Source organism: Penicillium samsonianum (assembly GCF_028829775.1).
Source record: "Penicillium samsonianum strain IBT 33392 chromosome Unknown utg000007l_segment0_segment0, whole genome shotgun sequence".
NCBI classification, from domain to species: domain Eukaryota; kingdom Fungi; phylum Ascomycota; class Eurotiomycetes; order Eurotiales; family Aspergillaceae; genus Penicillium; species Penicillium samsonianum.
This window is the reverse complement of record NW_026643265.1, coordinates 1,398,598-1,425,319: the sequence shown is the minus strand read 5'-3', so window position 1 is coordinate 1,425,319 and position 26,722 is coordinate 1,398,598. Positions and strand designations below refer to the sequence as shown.

Genomic DNA, 26,722 nt, shown 5'->3' with positions numbered 1-26,722 from the left:
TAATATTATAGTGGTATGAAACGGGTTCGAAGCACTGCAATGACCTAACGATCTGGAATGGGCAACTCCTTTGGCAAGAGGCCGTTCTGGAAATATATATCTACTAGTATGTAGCCCTAGATATGTTCTGTCCATGACCAGCGATGGGGAAATAGAATACATATGAAACGACATTTAATTGAATGTGCCGTAAATTCTTGCTAGCTTATATTCAATATCATATTTACACAACAATGAGGCTCAATGAACCTAGCTGCTACATTGATTGACACGATCCCGCTTCCCCAGAGTAAAGGTAGCGGAGTCCAATTTGTGGAGCAGCTCACAGTAATACGACGGGGCAGTCTCAATGAACCTCATGACCTAGACTCAGGGACTATGAGACGGGGTTGACTAGTGTTGTCTACTGTGCGCCTTGGGGTTACTCGCCTACAATATGTCTGGATATGAAATTTGTAGTGTCGTTAGATTTAGACTCCTTCCCCGGCGACACAAAGCGAGACGAAGGAAGGAGTATCTTTTTTACCTCGCCAGATTCGACGAGGGACTAAATCCAGATCCCAAGATGATTTCATGCCGACAAGATCTTAAATTGAGTTGGAAACAGCTGACCCAGACTGGAAATACATGCTGAAAAAAAGAGCCCAGTTGAGAGTTTTGCTGAATTCCATTTTTGCTTTCCCAGCACCATTTCCACCACACGCCACTCCGAGGGGAATCGTTTGAAATCGTTTACTTGAGGGGAATGAAACGGGAAGAGTGGGTGGCACCGATACCGGGACGACCGTGCTTGACGGGCTTGCTGGGAGGTTGTTAGCACTCTGATATTAATGGTCATGGGAGCAAATCTCGGGAGCACATACTAAGAGATAGAGAACTCAGCCAGGTAGTGGCCAACCATCTCGGGCTTGATCTCAACCTGGTTGAACTCCTTACCGGAGTAGATACCGACGACGGAGCCGATCATCTCGGGGACGACGATCATGTCACGGAGGTGGGTCTTGACGAGATCGGGCTTCTCGTTGGGCTTGGCCTCCTGCTTGGCCTTGCGGAGCTTCTTGATGAGACCCATGGGCTTGCGCTTCAGGCCGCGGTTGAAACGTCTGCGGGCACGGGCGTGAACGACATCACGGAGCTGCTCGGAGGAAAGGTCGAGGAGCCTGTAAAAGGATTCAGTCAGACCAATGTCCTTGTAAAATCTTTGCTCCTTGGTGTCCATTCGTAACGCAGCGCCAAAGAGTCGAGAACCAAAATGTCACATGCGGTTCATCCATAATGGTTGTTGGCATGGTAGGTGACCACCTTAAATTCCGTCTCACGAGGCACTGGCTGCGAATGGATGTCCAAGGGTTCGATGATTGGTAATGGAAACGTACTGGTCGAGGTCAATGCCGCGGTAAGAAAACTTGCGGAACTGTCTTCTCTTCTTGATCTCTGTTTGGCGAAGGTTCAGTCAGCGTCTGCGATCTCGTTGTTGTGCGTGTCTTCCTGCATCCCAGGTCCATGTCGTTCCCCGCCAACGTATATTCCTTCGATCATCGCCGTATAGTCGATTGTAATTCGCGCTCTCTCCTCTCATTCGATTCTTCTGTCCAGGGGCGATGGGTGGGGATGGGTTTTATTCTTTATAACATACCGGCAGCCTCCTCGGCGTTCTAAATGAAAACTCCATGTTAGTGTATCGCACGGGCTTAAAGGGCGAGGGCAAAAAAACTCACGTATTCGCTGTCAGCCATTTTTGCAGATATTCCTGTAAACCGCCTTTCGACCGTATCTCGAAAAGCGAAGGAAGATGGGTTGTCGGAAATTGTCGTGTCGCTAAGCGGTCGGGCTGCTAACACACAGGCTCTAGGAGGTGGGCAGCACTCGTTAAGCGACGGGTAGGTTCCAAGCCCTAGACGCTATACCCGTTTGGGATATGAGTAATCTATTTTGAAACATTGGTTTTTGTTTTGTAATCAAATTCCTTGTAATCTTGATTTACTCGCCTTTGCTTGGGGAAGTCATCAGAAACGCTTGTACCATTGGTGTAATATATTTGTATTATGATTACCAATTCCCCTACCAGGGCTGACATGCATGTCGTATCAGAAACGGAGGTTGTTGATGGCTCTTATCTGAGTACAATCTGAGTACACTTGGTTACCATGACGTGGACGATTGAATCTCTAGTTCTCCAAGGGAATTTGACTACACGCTATCGCGTAAAACGCTGAGCGGGTCCCGGCGATCTTTCAAGAACTACATATACAGATTGAGAAAAGTTGTAGTGAAGGCCAGACGAAGTGTATTGGCTATAAGCTTATTCCAGCTCACATGAAAAGTCGCAACTGTATTAAAACAGTCTCAACAGAACACACTTGAGAAGCCAACCGGCGCAAATCTTGCCCGGACTGACGAACCAACCAAACATCTGTTCCCCAGAACCATGATTTTTAGGCCTTGGATTAAAGCGCTTAATCGAAGAGACCGAAGCCCATATCCTCATCGGACTCCTCCTCCTTCTCCTCAACCTTCTCCTCAGCGGGAGCGGCGGCACCACCGGCAGCGGCAGCGGCAGGGGCAGCAGCACCACCACCACCGCCGGAGGGGACGGAAGCGAGCTTGGCAGAGCCCTCGGAGATCAGCTACATAAAGAGTTAGCATGCAGTTCAGGTTAGATATGTGCGCGTGCGAGTGTCACTAACCTCCTGGAGGTCCTTGCCCTGGAGCTCGGAGATGACCTTGTCGAGACGGTCGGCCTCAGCGTCGATGCCGACGGAGGAGAGGACAGCCTTGATATCGGCGGAGGAGGGGGCCTCGTTGCCGGCAAGGGCGAGGAGCAGGTAGGCGGCGAGATACTTCATTTTGAAAGGACTAGACAAAAAATCTTCATTAGTATCGCGAATTCAAGGTCGGATGCGATCGCACTTCTCAAGCCGCAAAATCGGCTGAGAGGCACAAAAAAAGAGTTGTACATACCGTTGGTGATTATTATCTGAACAAGAGAAACAATCGATTTAACCGCGAATTGGGCGGAGACTGCAACGTCGAGTTCTGGTGGAAGAAGTTGGTTGACGAAGGATTAACCGAGTGCTCAAAATCTTGAAAAAAGGTGGTGCGAGTGGGTGTGGCTAGTGTTGGCGGGACTTCTAAGCGAGTACTGTGGCGCAGTGTGTTTCTATCACGTGACCCTTTCCTATCCGGCTTTGATAATTGCATGCTGGCCTATAAACCTGTCTGCCTTTTCTACTCGTCTACGGAGTATATCCCTCTCACTTGGAAAGCTCTTGGGCCAAGTCAGGCGTGTCCTTTACTTCTGATAGTTCTGTTACATTGGAATAACAGAAAATCCGGAGCGAGCCAAGCTAGCGATCTATTCTCATGCTATCGGGTTCGGAGTCATGAAGTTACTTAGTCGTACCAAATATCGACGGTGAGCGACTTCTTCTCTGTACCACTCCTCAACTCCAGGTCTTACACCTTTCGGGATATTTCTCCTACAATCAAAATGAGTGTATGGCTACCTGTCTTCCTCTTCGTTTCATCTCCAACTTTGACTGACATGTAATAGTTCCTCGATTCCGTTCTCTCGTCTCTCCAGACGGGTAAGCCCTCCCAACCCCCACTGTCTCAGGCGCCTACCTCGCCTGCGCCTGCTTCGACCCCCAAAAAAGAGGATCGAAAAGCGATCGCTGTGCGACGGGCGCCTCCGACCAGTGGGAATGTCAGTGGAGGGATCAAGCGCAAAGCTGAGGACCAGCTGCCTCGCCCACCAAAACCTGAAAGCAAGGTGACAAATAATACAGCTGAAATGAAACCTACGCTTGCCACGAGGCCAGCGGTATCGTCAGCACCACCCAAAGCTGTGCCCAAGCCAGTTCCGACCACCACCTCTAGGCCGGCTCTGCCTAAGCCCACCCCGAAACCCAGCTTGTCTGCGACCACAAAGGTGGTACCCTCACAGAAGGCGACAACCCCCAAACCCACATCGGCAGGCGCTGCCACAGCCTCAAAGCCGCCACCAAAGGGATCATTTGCGGAGATCATGGCGCAGGCAAAGGCTAAGCAAGAGACGGCTCCTGTGGGGGTAGGCTTACTACGACACCAAGCCGGTCCCAAAGAAAGACTTACAAAAGTGGAGCGCAAGCGGCGCATGATGGAACTACAGGCCAAAGAAAAAGAAGCGCGTTTGGGAAGGAAGGCTGGATCGGGTGCTTCTGCCAAGGGCAAGCCTGCTGTCCGGCAGCGCGATTCCGAGAGGCCCTCATACAAGGGCACAGCCAAACCGACGCAGACTCCCGAGCCGCCTACCTACCGTGGAACTGCGGGCCTGCCATCAAACCGTGGTGGAAGTGATCGTCGACACCAGTCTCGAAATTCCCGACAGAACGAATATCTCGGAACTGACGAAGAAGATGAGGGTGACCTCGGTGGCTATGACGATTACTACTCCGATGCATCATCCGACATGGAGGCTGGAATGGACGATGTTGACCGCGAAGAGGCTGCTGCATTGGAATTTGCCAAACGGGAGGACGAGAAAGAGCTGCGTCAAGAAATGGCGGCTAAGAAAGAGAAGCTGGAGCGCCAGCGGAAATTGGCTGCTCTTGCTTCTAGGAGCAAGCGTTGAAGTTTGGACGTTTTTATACTGTGAAATTTTTACTTTTTCACTTCTGACCACTTTCCACGATCTCTTTTGTTTTGGATAGGACTACATATTTACTCCGCATTATGAGCGTTCGGGGTGTCCATAGACGGGGATGCCTTCATCTTTTTTTGCTTTGAAGCACCATCAATAGCGAGCGCTATTTCAATACCAACTTTCTTTTTTTTGGACTATCTTTCCGTATATTGTAGCAACATTATATATTGAAGTCATCAGCTTGATATCACAACTCCAAACAAGCTTGTCTAGGCCCCACTTGGCGGGTGACATCACCCGCGTTCACCTCCAGCATAACCTTGAAAGTTATTTTCTACTACAATCTCACAATTTCAGAATTTCACATATTTACCATGGAGTCCGTTCACCATGTCTCGGTCTCATCAAAGATCCTCTTCAGCAAGGCGCGCAAGATTGTACCTCCAATGCTTGAAAAGTTCCACAAAGGTCTGATGATCAGGTCGATTGGAGTAACCGATGCGTCTACCACGCAATGAATATCCCCCGCTGACCATTAGTCCAGGACAACTTGGCCGTGTAGCTGTTATTGGAGGCTGCGTTGAGTAGGTCCTCTGCCTGGCTGACACTGGTATTCTACTAACTGGCATAAGCTACACCGGAGCTCCATACTTTTCAGCCATGGCCTCAGCAAAACTTGGTACGTCACCTAAACAGGCCCATGCTCTTTACCAGATATATTGACTCTCGAATTTGCAGGATGTGATATGGTATGTGTGAAATATGACACACCTTCTTCAAACGACTAACAATCACCAGAGCCATGTACTTTGTGAACGATCCGCAGCACCAGTAAGCTAACCTCCGGCCTAGATTGAACCCACTCTAAACATTCAATGCATAGGTTATCAAGGGCTACTCTCCCAATTTGATGGTACACCCATTGCTTCCAAGCAGCGACACTGTTAAGGATTTCAATTCAATTGATGCACCCTCACTGGCCGGTCCGATCATCGGGATGCTATCTCGCCTCCATGCACTTGTGATTGGACCGGGTCTCGGCCGCGACGGCGTGACGCTAAAGGTAGTCGCAGAAGTGATCAGAGAGGCGCGGTCACGATCGATCCCATTTGTGCTAGACGCAGATGGATTGCTGATTGTGACGCAAGACCCGAGCCTGATCAAAGGCTACAAGGAGTGCATTCTCACACCAAATGTGGTAGAGTTTGGCCGTCTAGCCAAAGCGCTGGGTGTCAACGTCGCCAGCCAAGTGGAGATCGCGCAAGGCGGAAATGGCGACACCCCCAGCAAAGCATCAGATGCGTGTGAGCAGCTATCTCAAGCTCTCGGAGGCGTCACGATTCTCCAAAAGGGTCCTCAAGATGTGATCTCCAACGGGGTTACTAGTATCATCTCTGATAGCAAGGGTGGCTTGAAGCGCAGCGGTGGTCAAGGAGACACTCTGACCGGATCACTGGGCACATTCCTTGCCTGGCGAGCGGCTTACCATGACAAATTGTGGGACTCTGGCGAGCAGGACAACGAGAAGGAGGCGCAGAGTAAGGAAGAAGTTCAGGCAGAGCTTGATTCTGAGAACAAGCGCATGTCCCCGACAACGACTCTGCTATTGGCGGCTTGGGCGGGAAGTAGCATCACACGAGAATGCTCGCGACGAGCCTTTGCGGCAAAGGGGCGGAGCATGCAGGCCAGTGATTTGACCGATGAGGTTCACGGGGCGTTTTTGAGACTGATTGGAGAGCCAGATGGGTCTAAGACGCACCTCTAGACTACCGTGTCAAATGTTACTGGCCATGCATCTTTGTACTAGAAAGACAGTGCAGCTGTTGAATACACCGGAGCATATCTCCTTGTATCTAAGCCTAGCTGCACGTAAACTTACACCAATGAAACATGTCTCGTCCACTTTTATGATGGTTCTCACAAGCGGTGTCTACAGTTACCAAGAAAAAGATTCTCGAACCCTGCGTCTCATACTCAAAATCGGGCTCCGATATTGCAATCTCAACTGCCCTGACTTATGTACGTGGTGTTATGGTAGCATAGGGCATCTTTTGTTGCATTCCACCTGAGAAAGAAACCGCTCATAGTGTGTGAATCTCAGCTTTCAATAATCCATTGATCAGCATGGTCAAACCCCGTCTTTCGGTGTCTACGCTTGAGACTCGGGCCTCAGGCCGGTCCCGATTGCCGACTATTAGGTGACAATATAACATTACCGGCCAATAAAGGGTCGTCTGACAAGACGACATCAGAACCAGACTCGGAGTACTGGGTTTGAGCTGGTCCAACAATGCAAAAAGCGCGTTCTGAATGGGCGCCTTAGACCCCCGCCTTGATGGCATGCAGAGTAAATAGAAACCAAAAAGAACGTATCACGGCCCTTGCCTCAATCTCGAGTAACCAGTGCCCAACTTTCGCTGTCTCGCTTGTTTTTGCCTGTCTTTCACCATGTTCCAAAAGCCCGCAGAAGAGGAAGTCATTTGCATAAGGCTGACGAGATCAAAGAATTCCCAGCTCGTAATCATAAAGCTTCAAGCAGTGTGAGACACCTACCTTGGCAAATCAAAATCTCCGCATTTCTATACGGCCGTTGACGTCGAGAACTGAATGTGGCTAAAGGGATGGCCCTGAGACATGCACCCCGCCCCAAGCCTTCCGCTGAATCGATATTCCAAAACCTGAACAGTCTTAGGCGTGCTGCTCAAAGGTTATGTTGAGCTAAGAAGCCATCGACATCACCTTGGACGATAAGCATTGGTGGTGTTTGAGGTATTGTTCCACAGCTCGTATTCACAGTTCAACCCCGGTTGTTGTTCTTCCACTTCGTACCGTATATGGGTATCGTTCCTTTGTGGACCAGCCTATACTGGGAAACCCAGGCTGAAAATGACCTCGTGATGCAGTGTAGGGAACAGGGTGATTGGCATCTTCCACAACAAAGGAGCAACGAAGAGCCTAGGATTCACATAAGCATATGTACCATTGGAGACGAGTATATAAGATGGCGAATCTCCCAGCAGAAGATAACGCCATCAGAAACCAATCCCCAGACACAAGCCAACAGATCTACTCCAAGTCTATACCCAACTCCAACCATCCATCAAGATGCATTTCTCCATCATCACCTTGATCATCGCCACTGCCTCATTGGTCGCCGCTGACCCAACACCATGGGCCCAGTGTGGCACCTGCAACCCTATCTCAGGCGAGAACGGGTGTGACCCCTCAACCTCGTGCATCAACACGGGCACATCCTTCCACTGCGCCTGCCGTGCTGGCTTCAAGTCGTCTCAGTACAACAATGACTTGCACCATCAGTTCCGCCTGCCGATGGAGAACTATGAGTTCCTTGTTTTCGTTCCTGAGTACACAGCTTGCAACACCCAGTGTGATGATATGTATGCTGCTCCTTCCGATCTTTGCAATGAGGTCCCGCTTCAATACCAGTGCAAGGTTTAGAATAATGGTCCGGGGGTAGGAGTGGGTTTCCTAGTAGCAGGGAGAAGAGAAGGGAGGGGACTTCAAACGAGGTATGGCGGTAGTGCAATAGGCTCAAGTATTGGGTTGGATCCATAGCGCGAGATATTCTGGCGGATTGCATGTGTACATGTGTCACTCCTTAATTGAAATTGCTTTAGTGGAGAATTAGGATGTAAAAGTAGTTTAAACAAGTAGATTGGGAATATCTTCTTAATTGACCCTACGAAATCATAAGAACCGACTCCATTTCCCCAAGAATACACCCAAACACCCGTCGCCTTAATTTCAGCCAGTTTCACATGCATCTTCAACACGTATAAAAAGCCCGATCGACATTTAAGAAGAGAAAAACAGAATGGGAGACTTCCACAATTACATGTCCATATCGCCGTCAACTTCAGTAAAGAGCAGACGTGTGCCGTTGCCTGTGACTTGCCAGAGCTATAGAGGGTGTTGTCAGTAAAAAAGCATAGTAAGCTTTTGGAGTTATCGAAACTTACGTTCATCTCGGCATATTCATCGATAGTCATGGTGAGGTTATCCTCGGTGAAGCCTCGGGCCAGCACACGCTCACGAATACGTCTCATGCTCATCTCGCCTTCCTCGCCATCTCCAACAGCAGCTGCACCACTCTCCTTCATGCTGCGGATCAAGTTGTAGATCTTGCTGGATGGGGTGTTGTCGGCGCCGTGCTCGCCATCATTGTACAAAGAAGCCTTACTGATCTCAATGAGACGTAGAGCCTCGTCGACATCCTCGCGAACAACCTCCTCACTGAAGCGAAGACGAGCAAGTGCCTGAGAAAGACGAACGATACCGAGCAAAGTACGGGGACTGACGTGAGAGAACTGCCTCTTCTTGGACTCATCGATCTTTTGTCTCTTGCGCATGGCCACATAAGCACCAACCATGTAGTCAGAAACGTTGGTAGGCACAATAGGGCGGAATGTGCGTGCCTTGGCAACGTACTGACGGACCTCGTGGGGAGTGAACAACACGCCGGCTTCTTCACTCTCCGGGTGCTTGTTGTGCATGTGGACGTAGGTGACGTGGTGGGCCAGCTCCTCGTCGCCCTCGCGGGACGGGGTATCCAGAAGCAAGAACATGACATCGAAACGAGAGAGCAAAGCGGCGGGCAGGTTAATGTTCTCCACGGGTGACACCCGAGGGTTGTAGCGACCATATAGCGGGTTGGCCGCTGCCAGAATGGAAGTACGGGCGTTGAGGGTAGTTGTGATACCGGCCTTGGAGATGGAGATAGTCTGCTGTTCCATCACTTCGTGAATAGCTGTCCGGTCCGAGTCCTCCATCTTGTCGAACTCATCAATACAGCAGATACCGTTGTCTGCAAGAACAAGGGCACCTCCCTCCAGCACCATCTCGTCTGTGACAGGATCTCTCATGACTGCGGCGGTGAGACCGACACCACTGCTTCCTCGTCCGGTGGTGTACACGCCACGAGGAGCAACCTTGGTAATGTATCGAAGAAGCTGGGACTTGGCTACACCAGGGTCACCCATCAAGCAGATGTTGATGTCTCCGCGGATGTGCATGCCGTCGCCCATCTCTTTCGTTACACCGCCAATCAGGAGCAATAGCAATGCCTTCTTGACATCAAGGTGTCCGTAGATCTCGGGTGCAATCGACCGTGAAAGATACTCATACATATTACCGGAACGCTGGTGCTGCTCAATTTTGCGGAGAGTACGGCTATCCATACCCATCTCATTGTAGGACTTCTTGTGCTGGGTGATGTGCTGAGCCTCCAAGTAGGTGTCAGTCAGCAGGCCAGCGCGAATAGCCCGGAAACCAGTGTAGGGAGTGGGCAAAAAGATGCCTGCCACATCGATAACGTCACCGGGGTTCAGTTGGCGAGTCAGAGCGCCGTGGCAGTGAATAGTCAAAGTGCGAGGAATATGGCCCACGGGGACTTGGTCGGCCATTTCCTGGATCTTCACCTCCTGGAAGGGAACAAACTTCGATGCACGAGTTGACAGGAAGAGCTGACCCTTCGAGTTGTTCTTCTTGCATTCCTCCGATAGACACTCGGTCAAGGGAAGGAATTGCTTGGTGGTGATGGGCTGGAACACTTCGCAACCACAGCGATCGCAGGTGTAGGCGTTGATCTGTACAGCCGGTTTGACATCTGAGACACGGGTGGTGATACCACGGACTGTAATCAAGGTACCCAGGTGCTCACCGCGCACATAACGGACGGCGAGGGCTTTGGAATCGCGCTCGGCGCTAGACCCCGAAGGTGTGAGGGGCTTGAAGTTGAGGGTATATCTGCGGGTGAGCTCGGGAGGGAACATCGATGGGGCAGTCGCAGCAGCTTCCATGTCGGCCTCCATTGCAGTCTCCATAGTCTCATTTCGCTTCTCGCGCTGGGACATGATCACATCAAGCACATCATCTTTAAACCTGCACAATAATTAGTTTAGCCGCCTGTGCATTCGCATAGAGACAGATTTAACGTACGTGACATCCTTTGTCTCCCTAGGCATAACATCATCGACCGCCTGAGAGATAACATCGATATAGCGCTTTGTGTTCTTTTCGATAGATTCGACGAGCTTCAGGTCTTCTCCCTCGGGTAAGGATTTCTCGAACTATTACCACCATTGTGAGCTGGAAATTAGTGAGAGGGTCTCATATTGGATACTTACAATTGACAGGTCATCCAACTCAATCAAGATATTAGATTTATCCCGGTTTGCGATATCCTGCAGAATTTGCATGTACTTGAGCTTCGGCTCCCGGTGCCTCCTTGCTCCTCGGGTGTTTGCCCCGTTGGTCTCATCGGCATCATCCATGAAATCATATTCATCACTAGTCTGGCCGTCGTCGATGTTCAGATCCTCCAACGCTTCGGTCGCAGCGGCTTCCGAGGAGGATTGGAAGGTTTTGAACCCCTTCAAGAAATCCTTGAAGCCATTCAATTGCGCGGAATAATCCACAGGTGGGGGATATTGAAGAAGAGACATGATAACAAAGTGCGCTCAATTGAAAGCGCAAAGAATCGATAGTGGGATCGGGAGAGAAATAAAGAAGAGGGTCCGTCCAGTGTCTATCCGAGCCCCTACCAAATTCGCAGGTAAAACGCGAACGCGAGGTCGGGACGCGCTCAAGAATGGCACTAACCTAATTAGGAAAAGTATCAATGATGGCGGATTATTAGTTAATCCTCTATGAGGTAGGCGTCACATGACTCGTCATCGGGCCGAGGCGAAAGAGAGATACAGTGTGGAGTCCGGGGTTGTGTCTCTCCGAGTTCACGATTCCCCCTCATCCTTGTCTTTCCGGTGTTCACAATTGTTCAGCGGTTCAAAATGGCGCCTAAGAAGCCTGCTGCGACGGCCGAAGTCGCCCTCGTCCCCCTCAAGAACTGTCTTGTTAATCTACCGCCGTCGCTAGTCGCTCTGCTGGTCAATGCAAACACGGTCAGTCTACTGATCGTTCGGTTTCAGTGGGCATTTTCGGCTAACGTCTAGCTATATCAGACTGCTCAGAATGTTATTATCGAACTACAATATAAATCAACCTCCGGAAAGGCCAATGGAGCTCCTCCGCAGCAATCATGCTTCCTCGGTTGGACGGGTATGCCGAGCAAACGCAGGCTTGCGCCTGTCGTTGGGAGAGACGGTATAAACAGTGGATATTCCAGGGAGCAGGAAATATCCACCATTGAGCTTGATACTACTTTCGGGCGGCTCCTTGGTCTCACAGAAGGCCAGAAGGTACAATACTCCCCCCCCCGGGGCGCCATTACCCACGTGGAGCGCTAACACTTGCAGGTTGGATTGTTCATCCACCTCGATCCACCCGTTGCGCATACGATAAACATTGAACCATTGACACCAGAAGACTGGGAGAGTATGTTAAAACCACAAGCAGCTATAATGGAAATGGCACTAACTCGACATGACCAGTCATTGAACTCCATGCCACATTCCTAGAACTTAACCTCCTGTCACAAATTCGCGCTCTCCCCAATCCTACATACAATGCAGCGCAATCGGTGCATATGCACCCACTCGCATTGCATCTCTCTCCCACATCTACCGCCAATATTGTCGTTACTTCTCTTACACCCGCCCCCCCAGACACCTCCCCCTTCGCCAAGATCGCGCCGGATGCGGAGGTCATAGTGGCCCCCAAAGTTCGATCGAAGACAAGTAAAAGCTCTCGGGCTGATAGCCGCAGTGCTACTGGTAGCAGCAGGAAGAGTGCTGGGGGCAGGAGCGCTTCAAGCACTGTACGCCCGAAGAGTGGTCGGTCTGACTCCAGCACGCGAGGCTCCATCTACTTGAGAGGCGTGGACCGCTCAGCGACCACTCAATATTTCGATGGGGAAGTAGAAGATGATGCAAATGAGGGCCTCCGTATTTGGGTTGATCCGGACCTGCTGGCTAGCCATGAGCTGCGCGGAGCGACTTGGGCATGCGTGTCCGTTGTCCAGCCATCCGGTCTCAAACCCCCACTAGATCCCCAACAACAACTTGCTCAAGCTGAACAGCAAAAGTCCAATGATTCTGGTGCTCCTACAACCAAGCTCGTGGCTAAATTGTTTCCATGGGAGGAGGCTCCGGACAATCGGCATGTGGCGATTTCCACCTTGTTGTGCACGGCCCTTGGTGCGGAGAACATGGTTGGAGGAATCCTCCGAGTCGAAGCAGCACCCCCGCAGCTGCATCGCTCGGCAGTCAAGACCCTCAAAGTCTATCCTTTCATAGGCGATGCTTTAAAGAAGAAGGACGGGCTGAAGTTCGGTGCTGACACTACGGCATCTCGGGATGCCTTAGCCGAGCGCATCAAAGTCATCTACGGCAGCACTGGGTCTGACACAGGGCTGTTCTCAGGGCCTTTGACTGATGGGATGATTATACCCAAATCCGAGTATCATCCTTCAGTCTCTTCGTTCGATGGTGCTATTCTTCGGTTTGATCCACCTTTGAAGGGGGCTCCGGATGAAACAAAGACAATGTTCGGGTGGTTGCTGGGCTCTGAAGCTAAGCTGAATCTTGAAGTGCAAGCTGAAATCCCCAAGCCATTTGACCCTAGTTCATCGGCGCTACCTATGGAGGACCCTCTTCCAGAAACTGCTCCTCAATTGGTGGGCATTGATTCTATCATTGAACAGTCATTGAACAACCTAACAAAATCCTCGTCTATCTTGCTTACCGGTGGTCTTGGTGCTGGTAAAACAGCTCTTACCCATCTACTGGCTCATCGCCTAAGACGAGATCATCTCTTCAATGTCAAGTATTTCTCCTGCCGCAAGCTTGTCACAGATGAAACACGTATTTCCAACATCAAAGAGACCCTGAACCGCCTGTTCATGTCAGCTTCATGGTGTGCGCGTCTTGGTGGCCAGTCAGTTGTGATCCTTGAAGATCTAGACAAGCTTTGCCCAGCGGAAACTGAATTGCAAGTGGGTGGAGACAATGGCCGCAGTCGCCAGAACAGCGAGGTTATCTGCGCTATGGTTCGAGAATACTGCGCGCTGAACTCCTCTGTTGTGCTACTGGCCACTGCCCAGGCCAAAGAGTCCCTCAATAATGTTATCATCGGCGGCCATGTCGTCCGTGAGATCATCAATATGAGAGCCCCTGACAAGGAAGGACGCCGAAGAGTTTTGGAAAAACTTACTAGCGAAGATAAACCTACAGAAGGCTCAAACGGGCATGTGAGGGCCACGAGCTCCTCAACACAAGACTCATGGCTGGACCCTTCAAACCCGGGGAGCCGACCAAGCTCCTCTGGGGGTGATGGGTTTATTATTGGAAAGGATGTCGAGTATCTAGAGTTGGCCGGCAAAACCGATGGGTATATGCCCGGTGATCTTGTGCTGCTCGTTGCTCGTGCGCGCAATGAGGCCCTCATCCGCTCTGTCTCAGATCTGACAGCAACATCAAAGATGATCACTCTCGGGTTAGAGGACTTTGAAAGTGCCTTGAAGGACTTTACTCCGGCGTCTCTTCGCAACGTTACTCTTACCTCGTCAACAACCACATTTTCCTCTGTTGGCGGTTTGTTCGAAACTCGCAAGATGCTGTTAGAAACTTTGCAGTATCCTACAAAGTATGCCCCAATCTTCGCACAGTGCCCATTGCGACTGCGGTCTGGTTTACTTCTCTATGGATTCCCTGGGTGCGGTAAGACAATGTTGGCGAGTGCAGTGGCTGGCGAGTGTGGATTGAACTTCATCAGTGTCAAGGGTCCCGAGATTTTGAACAAATACATCGGAGCCAGTGAGAAGAGTGTTCGCGATTTGTTCGAGAGAGCCCAAGCCGCTCGCCCTTGCGTCCTCTTCTTCGATGAGTTCGACAGTATCGCACCCAAGCGTGGTCACGACTCCACTGGTGTCACGGACCGTGTTGTCAACCAGTTGTTGACACAAATGGACGGCGCAGAAGGCCTCTCGGGAGTTTATGTGCTGGCAGCAACGTCACGACCCGACTTGATCGATCCTGCCCTCCTTCGTCCTGGCCGTCTCGACAAGTCCTTGCTTTGTGGCATGCCCAACCATGCAGACCGTGTTGATATCATCCGCTCAGTGAGTGACAAGCTCAAGATGAGTGACGAGGTCACGTCTCGCCTAGGTGATATTGCCACAGAGACCGAAGGATTCTCTGGTGCAGATCTGCAGGCTGTCGTGTACAACGCCCATCTAGAGGCAGTTCACGACGCACTGGGTGATCGGTCTACGGATACAGCCAAGCCCAATGCCAAGTCCAATTCCGCCAATGCTTCTAGCAAATCCTTCATCCAGTTCCTCTACTCTTCTTCGGAGGAAGCATCTGGGTCTGTCTCCATGCCAGCCCCGGCAGTGATCTCAGCCAAACTGGAGGCAATCAAGAACTCGCGTCGCCGCCAGCGCCAGCTCGAGCAGGGACCTTCTGGTGCGAACAACGCCGCGGCCACGGTGGCTAACGGCACTGAGCCTGATACGGACGAGCTGCGTGAGGATATCATAGTCCGCTGGGGGCATGTTGAGCGCTCATTGGCTACCACGCGTGGTTCTCTTCCTCCCGCAGAGCGTAGACGTCTCCAGGGGATTTACCGTGAGTTTATCGCTGGCCGAAATGGTGAGATGCCTAACGGCGAGGCAGCCAATGAGATTGGAGGTCGAACAAGTCTGATGTGATATTTTTTATGACTTGAGTTTTGTACACTGTATATATGAACATCCCGGTATGCTCGATTATTGATTATTTGCCTTCTATTCCTGTATTTATCAACATATGTAAATGGACATGAGATTATACACTTGAGGTTTGTCGGATGGGAGATCAGATGAGAAAGGGACCAAGCTCATCTAGGCAATCTTGGCTCGCTTGCGGCATGTATAAAACTTTGCCTGGTAGATTATCCGTTTTTCATAAAGAATTAAAGCACACCTTCCAAGTTTGACGGACATTGAACATATAATGTACACCATAACAGACCAGCCTCAATTTCTATATTCAAAAACCACAACAGGATAGATGGGACATATGAAATACGTGTAGAGATAGGAGACGTATCTATCCAACAAAAAGAAAAGATAGGTCCACGGTCATAACCTATTTGAATGTACTACTAGCTAGTAGAGATCATGAGAATGAAACAGTACAGTGTGTATTGGACAATTGTAGAACTGGAAAGAAGGGAGGAGACGACGACTGTAAAAGTCTACTACTATAGGATGATCATGTAACACATGAGAAATTGAAACACCCCCTGCGACCATTGTCACGATGATTGCAACTGCCTAATTTTGTAGGTTTTCAAAGTGGTTTTCCATGCATATTCCTTCAATTCATAACATATGTTTTTGTTGTTTTCTTTTTGTATGCATGCCAGAATTCATTTTCCATCAAATTGAAGACGAAGAACAGAAACCGGCAGATGGAAAAGAAAGAGGGAGGAGAATATTGGGTAAAGAAAGGCAAGCAGAATTATCGGGATAGTAAGAGAATGAGAAAAACGAAAGGGCGGAAAATGCTGTGACCCCCGAGGGTAAACGAAGAGAAGGAAGACAGTCGACACCAGGTTGTGGCCAAAAGGTGCTACTGATTGGAATGACCTTTGTTCCGCAGGTGCACATCATTCATCGTCTGAGTCCGTATCCATTTCGTCCAACTCCAAATCATCTAACTCCCAGTCGTTTTCTCTCATCTTCTCGGCAATGATATGTTCACTACCATAGTCGACCCCATGAACTCGCAACAAGTAGGGGAGTATGTAGAAGTTTAGTCTGGGGGAACGGCTCATCCCCCAAGTCTTTGCCTGCACACTCTTGCCAGGTAGACTGTCTGGGCTCTCGTGCAACTGTGCTCTTGTCGCCGAAGAGACCGCCGCCCCTGGCCGGCAATGAAAAGCAATCAAAAGCAATCAAAAGCCATGAGACGGGGTTGGTGATGATGTTAATTCGCCTTATCGTTCGCTACTGGCTTGTCGGTGGCTTGGAACTCGGGGGGGCCGTCAGCGTCGCGGTCTGGCAGGAGGGTGGCCCAGTCATCGCGTAGATGCTCAAATGTTTAGACGGCTAGTATATTCTGCTGCGGCTCTTCGTCAAGAGCGGCGGTGAAGGCCTTCATAGCAGCCGCGAAGCGGAGGGCGTCTCGGGTAGCCGCCGCGTCTGCGGGGCATTGAATTAACGACAGCGTAAGATTCATAAATGATGGTAAAGTCTCTTCCGATGTTCTCGTGAAGAGCGTGGCTGCTTGCGACTCCGTCATACCATGTTCACCGACTTGTCGCAAAAAGGTCGTGGCTCTAGCGTTATATTTACAGGCCGCTGCTAGTGACTCTAGACGGTTTGCTGCGGCCATTAGCGTTGGGTGGATAGTTGCGGCGTCTAGGCATGTGAGTCGGCAGAAGGCTTGCAACGTTGGAATGTCTTGCTCGAGGTCCACGGGATTTCCGCCGGCTCAAGCTCGATTAGACTGGAGGGCGGTTTGTTCGCGCCGGTGGTCGAGTTGTTCAGACCAGAGGTCGATTCCTTCACGCCGGTAGTCAATTCGCTCAGCCTAGAGGGTGCTTCATTTAGGCTGGTGATTGATTTGCTTGGGCCGGCGGCCGATTGCTCGCGCTTCAGACTGGTGGTTGCATTCGGCGCAGCTGTTCGGACCGATGCCGTCACACCTTCACTATTTATCACCAATTTGTCAATTGGTAGATGGGCGACTTCTCGGGTCGCCCCACGCCGAAAGTCCTGCGTGGAGATATATTATATAATGCCGGTTGCCTTACCCATCCTTTTCAAGAAACGGTTAGGCATACGAGTGTCTGCAGGCTGGTCGAGCTGTATACGATGGTGATCGACCAGGCGTGAATTGGCTTGGGACCTGCGTCGGGTGGTGTGGGACAGGGGCGAGCTCGTACCCGGTGGTCAAATCCGGGGAGCAGAACTTAACACAACCATTCCTGTATGTCAAAGTATTAGCTTTCAGAACTGAAGACTAAATAAGAGAGAGATAAGTCTCACCAACGGGCAGCCAGCCCCTCGAGAACCAACCCTCACACTACAGAAACCCCCCTTACCATCATCGCCAAAATCACCAGCAGAGGGCTCACCCAGACATAGTCCAAGTTCGCTCATTGGCTAGCTGCTGAGCTCTGGCTCCGGCAAAGGCAACAGCACAAGCGGCACCCAGGGACCCTATCAGAATCAAAAGTCAGCTGAGTCCAATCCAAACGAAGTAGAACAAATTTCATCTCGGATAGAACATGTGAAGCAAGAAAGAAATGAGAATAAACCGAGATCAAACTGAAGTCAAGACAAGAAAGGCTAAAAGAAGTAAGAATGAAATGGAATTGACTTACCAACGTCGTCCGTGCGACAGAAGACTAGGCGCATCATCACGGATCAAGATTGGAGCGGGGGTAGGTCTACCCCGGCGCTCCGCAATCGAGCCCATGAGTGCACGAGCCTCCTGCCGCTGACGGTGGGTTTCGTACCCTGGAATCTGCTGGTAACCAGGGGGAATCACCGGAGTCCTGAGGTCGGCAAACCGGGGGGACGCAGCCCGACGGCTGGCCCCGTAGTGGGGGGAGCTAATGGTCTCGGGGGCGGCACAAACCTCATCGGTAACTTGGGGGGTCGGAGGTGCATTCTCCATGGACCAGCGGTCCATGGCAGCCATTTCGAAGGCATTCATTTTGGCAATCGTTTGCGGCGTCGAATTGGCTTTGTAGTGAAAAATGAATGTAAATGTGAGGGGAGAAGAGAGAGAGAGAGAAGAAGAAGAGAAAAGTAAAGGGTTGAGGATTGTGTATATAGTCCCTAGCCAGCCCGAAGAGGAAGGGTCGACCGGCAGCAAAGGTGAAATGGCGGCTATGTATACAACCGGCACGGACCCTGGATCGTTCCTGCTATCTCGGGCATAAGAGGCAGGGGAATATTAAGTAGGTGAACACTACTTTTGTTATATAAGGTGCTTGGTCTGTTCCAGTAAGGCTGGCCATGTTAGACTTTGATCAAATTTTGAGTTAGATAAACAATCGGACCTAGGGCACTTCACTCTTTCTCTAGAGCTTTATTGACAAGACGTTCAAGCTTGTTCCACTCAGCAGAGAGAACAGCCTTTGTCTTGCTAGGATCAAGGCCATTGGCCTTGAACTCATTGTGAACCTGTACAAACTGATTTCCAACAAGCTTCTTAAAGCTGGGCACGGTGCAGCTCTCCGCCTGAGTACTAGTAAGTTCAGCCAGAATGTACCAAATCAAGTAGTGAAAGTTCAACTTGAAGTCATTGATCTGGACAGGGTCTTTGGGGTTAGGCTGGAAGCCCTCCTGGGAAATGAAGACAGTAAGCCTGACCAGGCTCCATGCATGGATATGTCGGATGGGATGGGCTTTGTCATAGACAACAGGATCAATGCGCAGGTATCGAATGGCAGCGTGGATGAATGCCCGGGTAAAGTTACCAGCCGTTAGAAGAGATATGATCAGCTTGTCGCGGAGAGAAGCATATGGTTGACGGGTGAGAGGCCAGAGGGCTGTTTCATGCAGCTTGTGCATAGCAGCTTCCAACTTCTCGATTGCGTCTGCTGGCTCCGTGCTGGTTGCAGTTGCTTTCTGCATGAGTTCTAGGGCTTCACGCTCTGCTGTATCTAGGGGCGCCATGTCTTCAGGTGTAGACAAGAACCGGTCTTCAAGGGTTTCCGCCCCCATCTGGCACTTTGTGCACTGACAGTCGAAGAAGTAGCGTTCTTTCAGTTCGTTGCGACGGATGTCGTATGGTGTAGTGGTGTCGATATAGGAAATGAAGATTTGCTCGCCCTTTTTGATGGGACGCATAGCCTTGACGTACAGTTCTTCACCGTCAAACCCAACGGTGGAGTTGTACTCGCAGCTGTGGTTAATCAACCCGGCATATGGATGCATGTAGAGACCAATGCGGTCATACATGGAGGTGGTGAGGTTGAAGGAGTTGAGATCCAGCTATAAATGATAGTTAGATGAAAATTCCGCGGTGTAAGAGGTGTAAGGCTGAAAATAATTACCTTGGCAGCATAAGAAGCGACAGTTCCTTCATCCACATCCGTTCCTGAGTAATTCTTGACAGCTCTTGCCGTCAGGTTAATCCTATCAAGCTGGCCCTGGCTCTCCGAGATCTCATTGATGTGAGTCTCTAAGTCATCAAAAACCTTGGACTCTTCAGAATCGTATTTGTTACGCGCAGTGCGCAGCACTATGCGTAGGAGAGCACGGGCATTGTTGGGAAGCACCATAGGTTTAACCTTTTTGAAGATGGGGCATTCAAGGGAATGCGCAAACTTCCAATCCTTAGATTGACACGCCTAGTAAAAGTATTAGAAGATCAAAGCAGACATAATGTTTGGTAGGACGAGAAATATGAGATAGCAAACGATCTATCCATAGCAACTCACCCGATCACAATACTTCACGACATGACATCCCGTGCAAGCCTTCAACTCATTTCCAGTTTCCATCTGTCTCTTTCCGAAGCAACCAGCACATGTGTCTTCTAAACGTGGAGAATCAAGAACCGCCACAAATGGTGTTTTGATGTGTAAAACATCCTCACCGGGGTTGATGTCGGTTGTCGCAAACAGGCCGTTGCCCAGGCCATTGGGGGCAGGCTGCGGGACCGTCCTAGTCGTCACCGAAGGTAGTGCAGTTCTTGATGCCATTGTGGGTGATCTGAATATAGGAATAAGAATTAAATGAAGATATAACGATCAGAGTGGGTAGTCGTCCACGTGGGCAGGGCGGTGAATGTTCGTCATTGTATTTGAATCTCTTGGCATTTATATAGGACTACTAGTAGAAAGGCCCTATCCTCCAGGCCGGCCCCGTAGTATGAAGAAAAGGATTAGAGAGTTAGCCAGTTTGTTACATTAAGACGAAAATATTAAACAAACACTAAATATAAAATCGAGAAGGCAGCCGCTACCTACGCCACTATAGGGCGCCGCTAGCGCTCAACTCTATAGCCCAAGGCGGTAGGTAGACGTCTCATAAGAAAGATCCTGAAAATTCTCTCGTGGCTCGAATACGCACTAATTAAGAGCTACTCGTCAAGCATTTTATTATTGTCACCTTAGTGACCAGTATCCTACATTAAGAGCCCAGAAATCCCATCCTTGGTCAAAATTCAAAGATTTGTATCCAAAAGAAATCAGATTCGGGATATCATTTGGGTAAATTATTAAGTGTACATATAGCATAGCTCATTCAAAGTGCATAGACCCAGATACTCAAGTCCCAACCAGCCAAATATCAGACATGAAAAGGACCAAACTCATGACTTAGAGCATAGCCGCAAAAGCAGCCAAAGCAGCAGCAGCACCCAACGGCGCAGCAGTAATCAAAGGCTTGGCAGCAGCCGCAGCACCACCAGTAGAAGCAGTCGGAGTGACCTTCACCGGCGAAGCCGAACCCGTCGCATCAGCCTTGAGAGCGTAGACGCCATCGGTGATAGTAAGAGCGTGATAAGTAACCGAATGCGACGGGATGGATTGTGTGCTAGAGGTGGACGTTGAAATGGTTTGACCATCCAGGGAGACACTGTAATCGAAACCGAACGTGCAGACAGCAGATTCAGAAACGCGGGTGAAACTGCATGACTCGATGGCGGTTGCGTGGGCTGTACCACCGCTGGTAACCACAGTTATTTCCATGGAGATGCTGAAAGTGGTATCGCCCTGGATCATGGTTGCGGGATGGTTCAATGCGCACTTGGACGCGCCTTTCAAGCAGGCGATCTCATAAGTCGTGGCGTGCTTGTCGACGCCAACAACTCGGGCTGCGGTGCTGGAGTAGGCGCCGATATTGACGCCGTTATTATTGTCGACTCCGAAATAGCTGATGGTTGTTGTGCCAGGCTCATCAGCTGTGGCCAGAGCCGCTAGAGTAGAAATGAGGAACCAAGATGCGCGCATGTTTGCAAGATTCGAAGGCGAGGAATTTCAAGGTCGTAGAAACAGAGACTTGGGGTTGGGTAGAAGAAAAGAAGTCAGGAAGCAGAAAAAAATCAGCAAGACTGTTATGTTGCCTCATGACTAGCGTGCCCAATGGGCTCCACGACAAGAGTCACGGTGGCCCGGAGGCCAAGCATCGGTTGTATACTAGCGCTATACTAGAATGTACTAAAAGATTGAGCGTAGCGCTGACAGGTAATTTGGTTGAGGGGGCAGTAATGAAAAACCAAAGGCAAGTTGGTGTAGACCTTGGGGGCCCAGATTTATGACCTGTTAGCATCGGTCAAGATCTACCTGGTAAGCTATCTAGGTTCAAGGCGAAGAAGTTGAAGGTAACGAAAATAAATAGAGGACGAGAGAAGCCACCAATTATGATTATTGGTCACAAGGGTCGGCAAAAATTGCTGTCACGAGGGAAATCCTTCCAACTGAGACATCGATGTTCTTCTAATTGGCCCCCACAGGAGGCTCAAGCCCCTCATAGCCCTAACGACGGAGATTGTGGCTGAGCCCCTAGAAATAAATAATAATAGTATGGAGTACGGAGTACGGAGTATGGACCCTGAATATGTGCACAAGTACGGAGTACGGAGGAGAGGGGATCTTAAAGGTCAAATTCGCATAAGATCGGGCATAAGATCAGGGGCATATGAGCACTACGCCACTATATCCGACCTTGATTTGCCGTAGAGTAGAGAGTAGAGATCAGGAACAATTCAACGATTCATAAGGAAAAGACAACATTCCAATCCGAGAGTACAATAATTAAAAAGGCCGAAAAGACAATGCACGCCATCTATCAACAAGATTGCCCTACCCACTACACCGTACAGGAAGTTTAGATCCTGTCCCATATTGGAAAATCACGACGGGAGGACCTGGGGAGGCCATAGGGGATATCGAGGGGGAAAAGAGAGATGTTGACTTCCTGTCTCTCTTCATCTCGACATGGTGGGGCTTTTTTTTTTCTCTTCTTCTGTCACTTTGTGCAAAAAGATAGAGATTTACAGTGCCTTGCCGCCGACGAAGTTGGACCAGGTGCGGACCTCGGAGGGGATTCCCTCGGCGCGAGGCAGCTTCTGGTTCATGCACTGAGCAAAGAGCTGGGCAGTCTGTAGAGAAGATTAGTTAGTAACTTGAATCATTATGGGTATCAGCACTTTAAACATACCTTAGGCTCCATGAAGAGAGGCACGCTGAAATCGACAGCGTTGCGACGCATGACATAGTCTTCATCAAGCTGGGTCTTGCCACGGGTCTTGGCAAGGTTGAAGCAGCCACGGATGTCGTACTTCTGGAACACCTCACGGAGAGCACGCTTGTCCTTCTTAGGGAACTCAATCAGCTGCACGGAGACGTTGTCCTTGGCGGTGGACTCGAGGTGATCCTTGACAGTGGGGTTGACGGCGAAGAACTTGTAGCCAAGAGGGTTCAGGTAATCGACAACGGTGGTCAGGTAGGGCTGGGTGATATCACCGCCGAGCAAGATACCCTCACCGGGCTCAGGCACGCGGAAGTTCATGGTGGACTGGAGCGAAGACCAGTAGGCCTCAATCAGATCCTTACCGAAGCAAGCAATCTCACCGGTGGAGGACATCTCGACGCCCAGGAAGGGGTCAGCACCAGCCAGACGGGTCCAGGAGAACTGGGGAACCTTGGTGGCGAGGTAGTCACGCTTCACCTTCATGAGGTCGACGGGCTCGGGGACATCACGGCCGACGAGAGCCTTGGTGGCGACGTCGATGAAGTTGGTACCCAGGACCTTGCTGACAAAGGGGAAGGAGCGGGAGGCGCGCAGGTTGCACTCAATGACCTTGAGAGCGGGCTCGGCACCCTCCTGGTCGGCCTTGATGATCTGCATGTTGAAGGGACCAGTAATGTTCCAGGCCTTGGCGACCTTCTCGGCGATCTCCTTGACGCGGGCCATGATGGGCTCCTCGAGGTTGGCAGGGGGCAGGACGAGGGTGGCATCACCGGAGTGAACACCAGCGGGCTCGACGTGCTCGGAGACGGCGTGGACAATTAGCTTACCGTTGGAAGCAACGGCATCCACATCGATCTCCTCGGCACCCTCGATGAACTTGGTAATGACGACGGGGTGGTCAGGGGAAACGGCAGCGGCGTTCAGGAGCTTCTCCTTGAGCTCATCGACACTGTAGATGACGTTCATGGCGGCACCAGACAGGACGTAACTGGGACGAACCAGGACGGGGTAACCAACAGTGTCGGCGAAGGTCTCGGCCTCAGCGACAGAGGTCAGTTCCTTCCAGGCGGGCTGGTCGACACCAATGCTGTCGAGGATGGAGGAGAACTTGTGACGGTCCTCGGCCTTATCAATGTCCAATGGGTTGGTACCCAGAATAGTAGCACCACCGCTCTCTTGCAGACGGAGGGCAATGTTCTGAGGCAGCTGACCACCGACAGAGACAACGACACCGCTAGCGGCCTCGAGCTCGTAGATATCCATGACACGCTCGTAGCTGAGCTCCTCGAAGTACAGCTTGTCAGCGGTATCGAAGTCAGTGGAGTAGGTCTCGGGGTTGTAGTTGATCATAACGGTCTTCTTGCCCATCTCGCGGAGGGAGAGAGTGGCATTAACAGCGCACCAATCGAACTCAACGGAGCTACCAATACGGTACACACCGCTGCCCAGAATGATAGTTCCGTGGTCATCGAAGGTAACATCGTGGGAGGAAGCGTTGTAGGTGGTGTAGAGGTAGTTGGTGTCGGCAGGGAACTCGGCAGCAAGAGTATCGATCTTCTTAACCCAAGGGGTGATGCCGAAGGACTTACGGCGGGCACGGACATCATCCTCGGTGGATCCAACAAGGAGAGAGATCTGCTTATCAGAGAAACCGAGCTTCTTAGCCTTCATCAGGATCTCCTGCTTGAGGCCGAAGAGGCTACCGATCTCCTTGAGCTCGTTGTTGCAATCCACAATATTCTGGATCTTGTACAAGAACCACTTGTCGATCTTGGTCAGGTCGTGAACCTTGTCAACCGAGTAGTTCTCGTGGAGCATAGCCTGTCCAACAGCCAACCAGCGGCGATCAGTGGGGTTGCGGAGAGTCTCATCGAGGTCGTCGAACTTATCACCCTGGAGACCAAGGTATTGAGGGTCAACCTGACGGATGGCCTTCTGCAGGGACTCCTCCCAGGTACGACCAATAGCCATAACCTCACCAACCGACTTCATGGCGGAGCCAATGTCGCGGTTGACGTGCTGGAACTTGCTCAAATCCCAACGGGGAATCTTGGTGACAACGTAGTCCAGACTGGGCTCGAAGTTGGCGGTGGTGGTCTTGGTAACGGCGTTAGGGAGCTCGGGGAGAGTGTGTCCCAGGCCAATCTTAGCCGCGGTGTAAGCAAGCGGGTAACCGGTGGCCTTGGAAGCCAGAGCGGACGAACGCGAAAGACGAGCGTTGACCTCAATGACACGGTAGTCGAGTCCATCGGGCTGCAGAGCGTACTGGACATTGCACTCGCCAACGACGCCCAAGTGACGGACAATCTTGATGGCAGCAGTGCGGAGCATGTGGTACTCCTCATCAGACAGAGTCTGACTAGGGGCAACAACGATACTGTCACCGGTGTGAATTCCGAGAGGGTCGAAGTTCTCCATGTTGCAAACGGTAATACAGTTGTTGGCAGCGTCACGGACAACCTCATACTCAACCTCCTTCCAGCCCTTGAGGGACTTCTCGACCAAAATCTGGGGAGAGAGAGACAGAGAGCGCGAGGACAAGTCACGGAGCTCATCGGGGTTAGAAGCGAAGCCAGAACCCAGACCACCGAGGGCGTAAGCAGACCGGACAATGATGGGGTAGCCAACCTCCTCGGCAGCCTTGAGAGCGTCCTCGACAGTCTCGACTGCGGTCGATTCGGCAATAGGAATATCAATCTCGTTCAAGGCCTGGGCGAAGAGGTCACGGTCCTCACTGGTCTCCAGGGTCTTGATGGGGGTGCCGAGAACCTTGACACCGTAGCGTTCAAAGGTACCCATGCGGTTCATCTGCACACCCAGGTTCAGGGCGGTTTGACCACCGAAGGTAAGGAGAATACCATCAGGGCGCTCGCGCTCAATGACGTGGGTAACATATTCGGGGGTGACGGGAAGGTAGTAGACTTCGTCCGCAAGCTTGTGGTCGGTCTGGATGGTCGCAATGTTGGGGTTGATCAGGATTGAGTGGACACCGGCTTCCTTGAGAGCCTTAAGAGCTTGAGAACCTATTTGATCCGGCGGTCAAAAGATTAGTTGCTTGTCATTTGAATTGATTTTTAGGGGTCATCTTCAAGCTCTCTCTGTATTCCCCGCAGAAAAGCTTCCCGTGCAGACCCCGTGGGAGACTGACAGGGGCGATTTAATAGGCAGGGAAATTTCATCTCCAAGTGGTTCCAACTTACCGGAGTAATCGAATTCTCCAGCTTGTCCAATGCTCAGACCACCACTACCAATGACGAGGACCTTCTTGACATCGACGAGGTTGCTACCGGTCGACACCGCACCGCTAGCGAGGTAAGACTCAGCGGCCGGGGGCTTATCAGCAGCCAGGCGGTTCAAGGTGCTGGAGAAAGAACGGAGCTGCTGGGACCGAGCCGTGGGGATCTTCTGCAGGCGTAGAGTCGAGGCCGTCGAACGGACGGACTGAGTTGAGAATGCGCGAAGAGAGAGTGCCGGGCGGGTTTCAGCAATGCAGCGCTGGCGCAGCAGGGCGGCCGCCTGCCCACATCGAGCAGCAAGAGCCATTGCGCACCGAAGGTAATGTTTCAATTGCTGAGAGATGTGTTGAGGATGAGTCTACGCTTTGCTGGGATTCTTTTTTTCCCGCCCTGAATTCGCTAATTGGCCCGTTCCCTTCACCGTATACGGCTCCACTTTTGCAGAACAACGAGGGAAAGCCGGGGGATATTGGGGATTATATACCACCTGGGTAGATCTGGACGATCTAATAATGAATGTTAATAATTTAGTATGAAAGAGGTTGGCTGGTTTGTATATCTCCTTTTTTCCTCCCTTTTTTTAATTATAGTTGCTCTTTTTCCAGTTGACAGCGATGAGTCAAAACCTGGATGTGGAGACAGGGATATCTCGGCAAATATCTTTCTTATGTATACTAAATCCTATGCCCAGGTGTATACTAAATAGAGCATAGGTAATTCTACGTGGTCATATTTAAATTGTCA

At 50.8% G+C, this 26,722-nt stretch overlaps 12 protein-coding genes across 12 annotated transcripts; 4 read left to right on the top strand and 8 right to left on the bottom strand.

The window, feature by feature from the left end:
• Positions 1-445: 445 nt before the first annotated feature.
• N7471_011379 (40S ribosomal uS19 domain-containing protein) lies at positions 446-1,901 on the bottom strand (the record flags this gene model as incomplete). Its single annotated transcript, XM_057284098.1, has 5 exons — positions 446-802; positions 864-1,160; positions 1,377-1,434; positions 1,637-1,655; positions 1,719-1,901. Coding segments are annotated over 5 exons (627 nt in total), but the record flags the coding sequence as incomplete, so codon positions are not given.
• Positions 1,902-2,456: 555 nt separating this feature from the next.
• Positions 2,457-2,846, bottom strand: aspf8 (ribosomal protein P2; the record flags this gene model as incomplete). The annotated part of the gene is made up of 2 exons (XM_057284097.1): positions 2,457-2,627; positions 2,688-2,846. 2 exons carry the CDS (start codon positions 2,844-2,846, stop codon positions 2,457-2,459), a joined length of 330 nt encoding a protein of 109 aa, XP_057130363.1.
• A 377-nt stretch (positions 2,847-3,223) lies between these two features.
• Positions 3,224-4,818, top strand: N7471_011377 (uncharacterized protein). Its single transcript, XM_057284096.1, has 2 exons — positions 3,224-3,496; positions 3,554-4,818. Exons 1-2 carry the CDS (start codon positions 3,491-3,493, stop codon positions 4,610-4,612), a joined length of 1,065 nt encoding a protein of 354 aa, XP_057130362.1. The 5' UTR covers positions 3,224-3,490; the 3' UTR covers positions 4,613-4,818.
• A 180-nt stretch (positions 4,819-4,998) lies between these two features.
• Positions 4,999-6,389, top strand: N7471_011376 (ATP-dependent (S)-NAD(P)H-hydrate dehydratase; the record flags this gene model as incomplete). The annotated part of the gene is made up of 6 exons (XM_057284095.1): positions 4,999-5,092; positions 5,169-5,208; positions 5,257-5,303; positions 5,363-5,373; positions 5,423-5,455; positions 5,508-6,389. 6 exons carry the CDS (start codon positions 4,999-5,001, stop codon positions 6,387-6,389), a joined length of 1,107 nt encoding a protein of 368 aa, XP_057130361.1.
• Positions 6,390-7,729: 1,340 nt separating this feature from the next.
• On the top strand, positions 7,730-8,083 carry N7471_011375 (putative adhesin; the record flags this gene model as incomplete). Its single annotated transcript, XM_057284094.1, has 1 exon — positions 7,730-8,083. The coding sequence occupies one exon, from the start codon at positions 7,730-7,732 to the stop codon at positions 8,081-8,083; it is 354 nt and encodes a 117-aa protein (XP_057130360.1).
• Positions 8,084-8,286: 203 nt separating this feature from the next.
• N7471_011374 (DNA replication licensing factor MCM7) lies at positions 8,287-11,168 on the bottom strand. Its single transcript, XM_057284093.1, has 4 exons — positions 10,771-11,168; positions 10,583-10,713; positions 8,605-10,525; positions 8,287-8,545 (listed from the first exon to the last, which is right to left on the bottom strand). The coding sequence occupies exons 1-4, from the start codon at positions 11,086-11,088 to the stop codon at positions 8,477-8,479; spliced, it is 2,439 nt and encodes an 812-aa protein (XP_057130359.1). The 5' UTR covers positions 11,089-11,168; the 3' UTR covers positions 8,287-8,476.
• A 265-nt stretch (positions 11,169-11,433) lies between these two features.
• Positions 11,434-15,251, top strand: pex1 (AAA family ATPase peroxin 1; the record flags this gene model as incomplete). Its single annotated transcript, XM_057284092.1, has 4 exons — positions 11,434-11,544; positions 11,605-11,841; positions 11,899-11,977; positions 12,034-15,251. 4 exons carry the CDS (start codon positions 11,434-11,436, stop codon positions 15,249-15,251), a joined length of 3,645 nt encoding a protein of 1,214 aa, XP_057130358.1.
• A 1,375-nt stretch (positions 15,252-16,626) lies between these two features.
• N7471_011372 (uncharacterized protein) lies at positions 16,627-16,920 on the bottom strand (the record flags this gene model as incomplete). The annotated part of the gene is made up of 1 exon (XM_057284091.1): positions 16,627-16,920. One exon carries the CDS (start codon positions 16,918-16,920, stop codon positions 16,627-16,629), a length of 294 nt encoding a protein of 97 aa, XP_057130357.1.
• A 26-nt stretch (positions 16,921-16,946) lies between these two features.
• N7471_011371 (uncharacterized protein) lies at positions 16,947-18,249 on the bottom strand (the record flags this gene model as incomplete). Its single annotated transcript, XM_057284090.1, has 4 exons — positions 16,947-17,238; positions 17,372-17,515; positions 17,666-17,750; positions 17,919-18,249. 4 exons carry the CDS (start codon positions 18,247-18,249, stop codon positions 16,947-16,949), a joined length of 852 nt encoding a protein of 283 aa, XP_057130356.1.
• Positions 18,250-18,608: 359 nt separating this feature from the next.
• On the bottom strand, positions 18,609-20,248 carry N7471_011370 (S-adenosylmethionine-dependent methyltransferase; the record flags this gene model as incomplete). Its single annotated transcript, XM_057284089.1, has 3 exons — positions 18,609-19,535; positions 19,598-19,894; positions 19,985-20,248. 3 exons carry the CDS (start codon positions 20,246-20,248, stop codon positions 18,609-18,611), a joined length of 1,488 nt encoding a protein of 495 aa, XP_057130355.1.
• Positions 20,249-20,866: 618 nt separating this feature from the next.
• Positions 20,867-21,499, bottom strand: N7471_011369 (uncharacterized protein; the record flags this gene model as incomplete). Its single annotated transcript, XM_057284088.1, has 1 exon — positions 20,867-21,499. The coding sequence occupies one exon, from the start codon at positions 21,497-21,499 to the stop codon at positions 20,867-20,869; it is 633 nt and encodes a 210-aa protein (XP_057130354.1).
• Positions 21,500-22,542: 1,043 nt separating this feature from the next.
• N7471_011368 (carbamoyl-phosphate synthase (glutamine-hydrolyzing) CPA2) lies at positions 22,543-26,285 on the bottom strand (the record flags this gene model as incomplete). Its single annotated transcript, XM_057284087.1, has 3 exons — positions 22,543-22,650; positions 22,710-25,765; positions 25,943-26,285. The coding sequence occupies 3 exons, from the start codon at positions 26,283-26,285 to the stop codon at positions 22,543-22,545; spliced, it is 3,507 nt and encodes a 1,168-aa protein (XP_057130353.1).
• Positions 26,286-26,722: the final 437 nt, after the last annotated feature.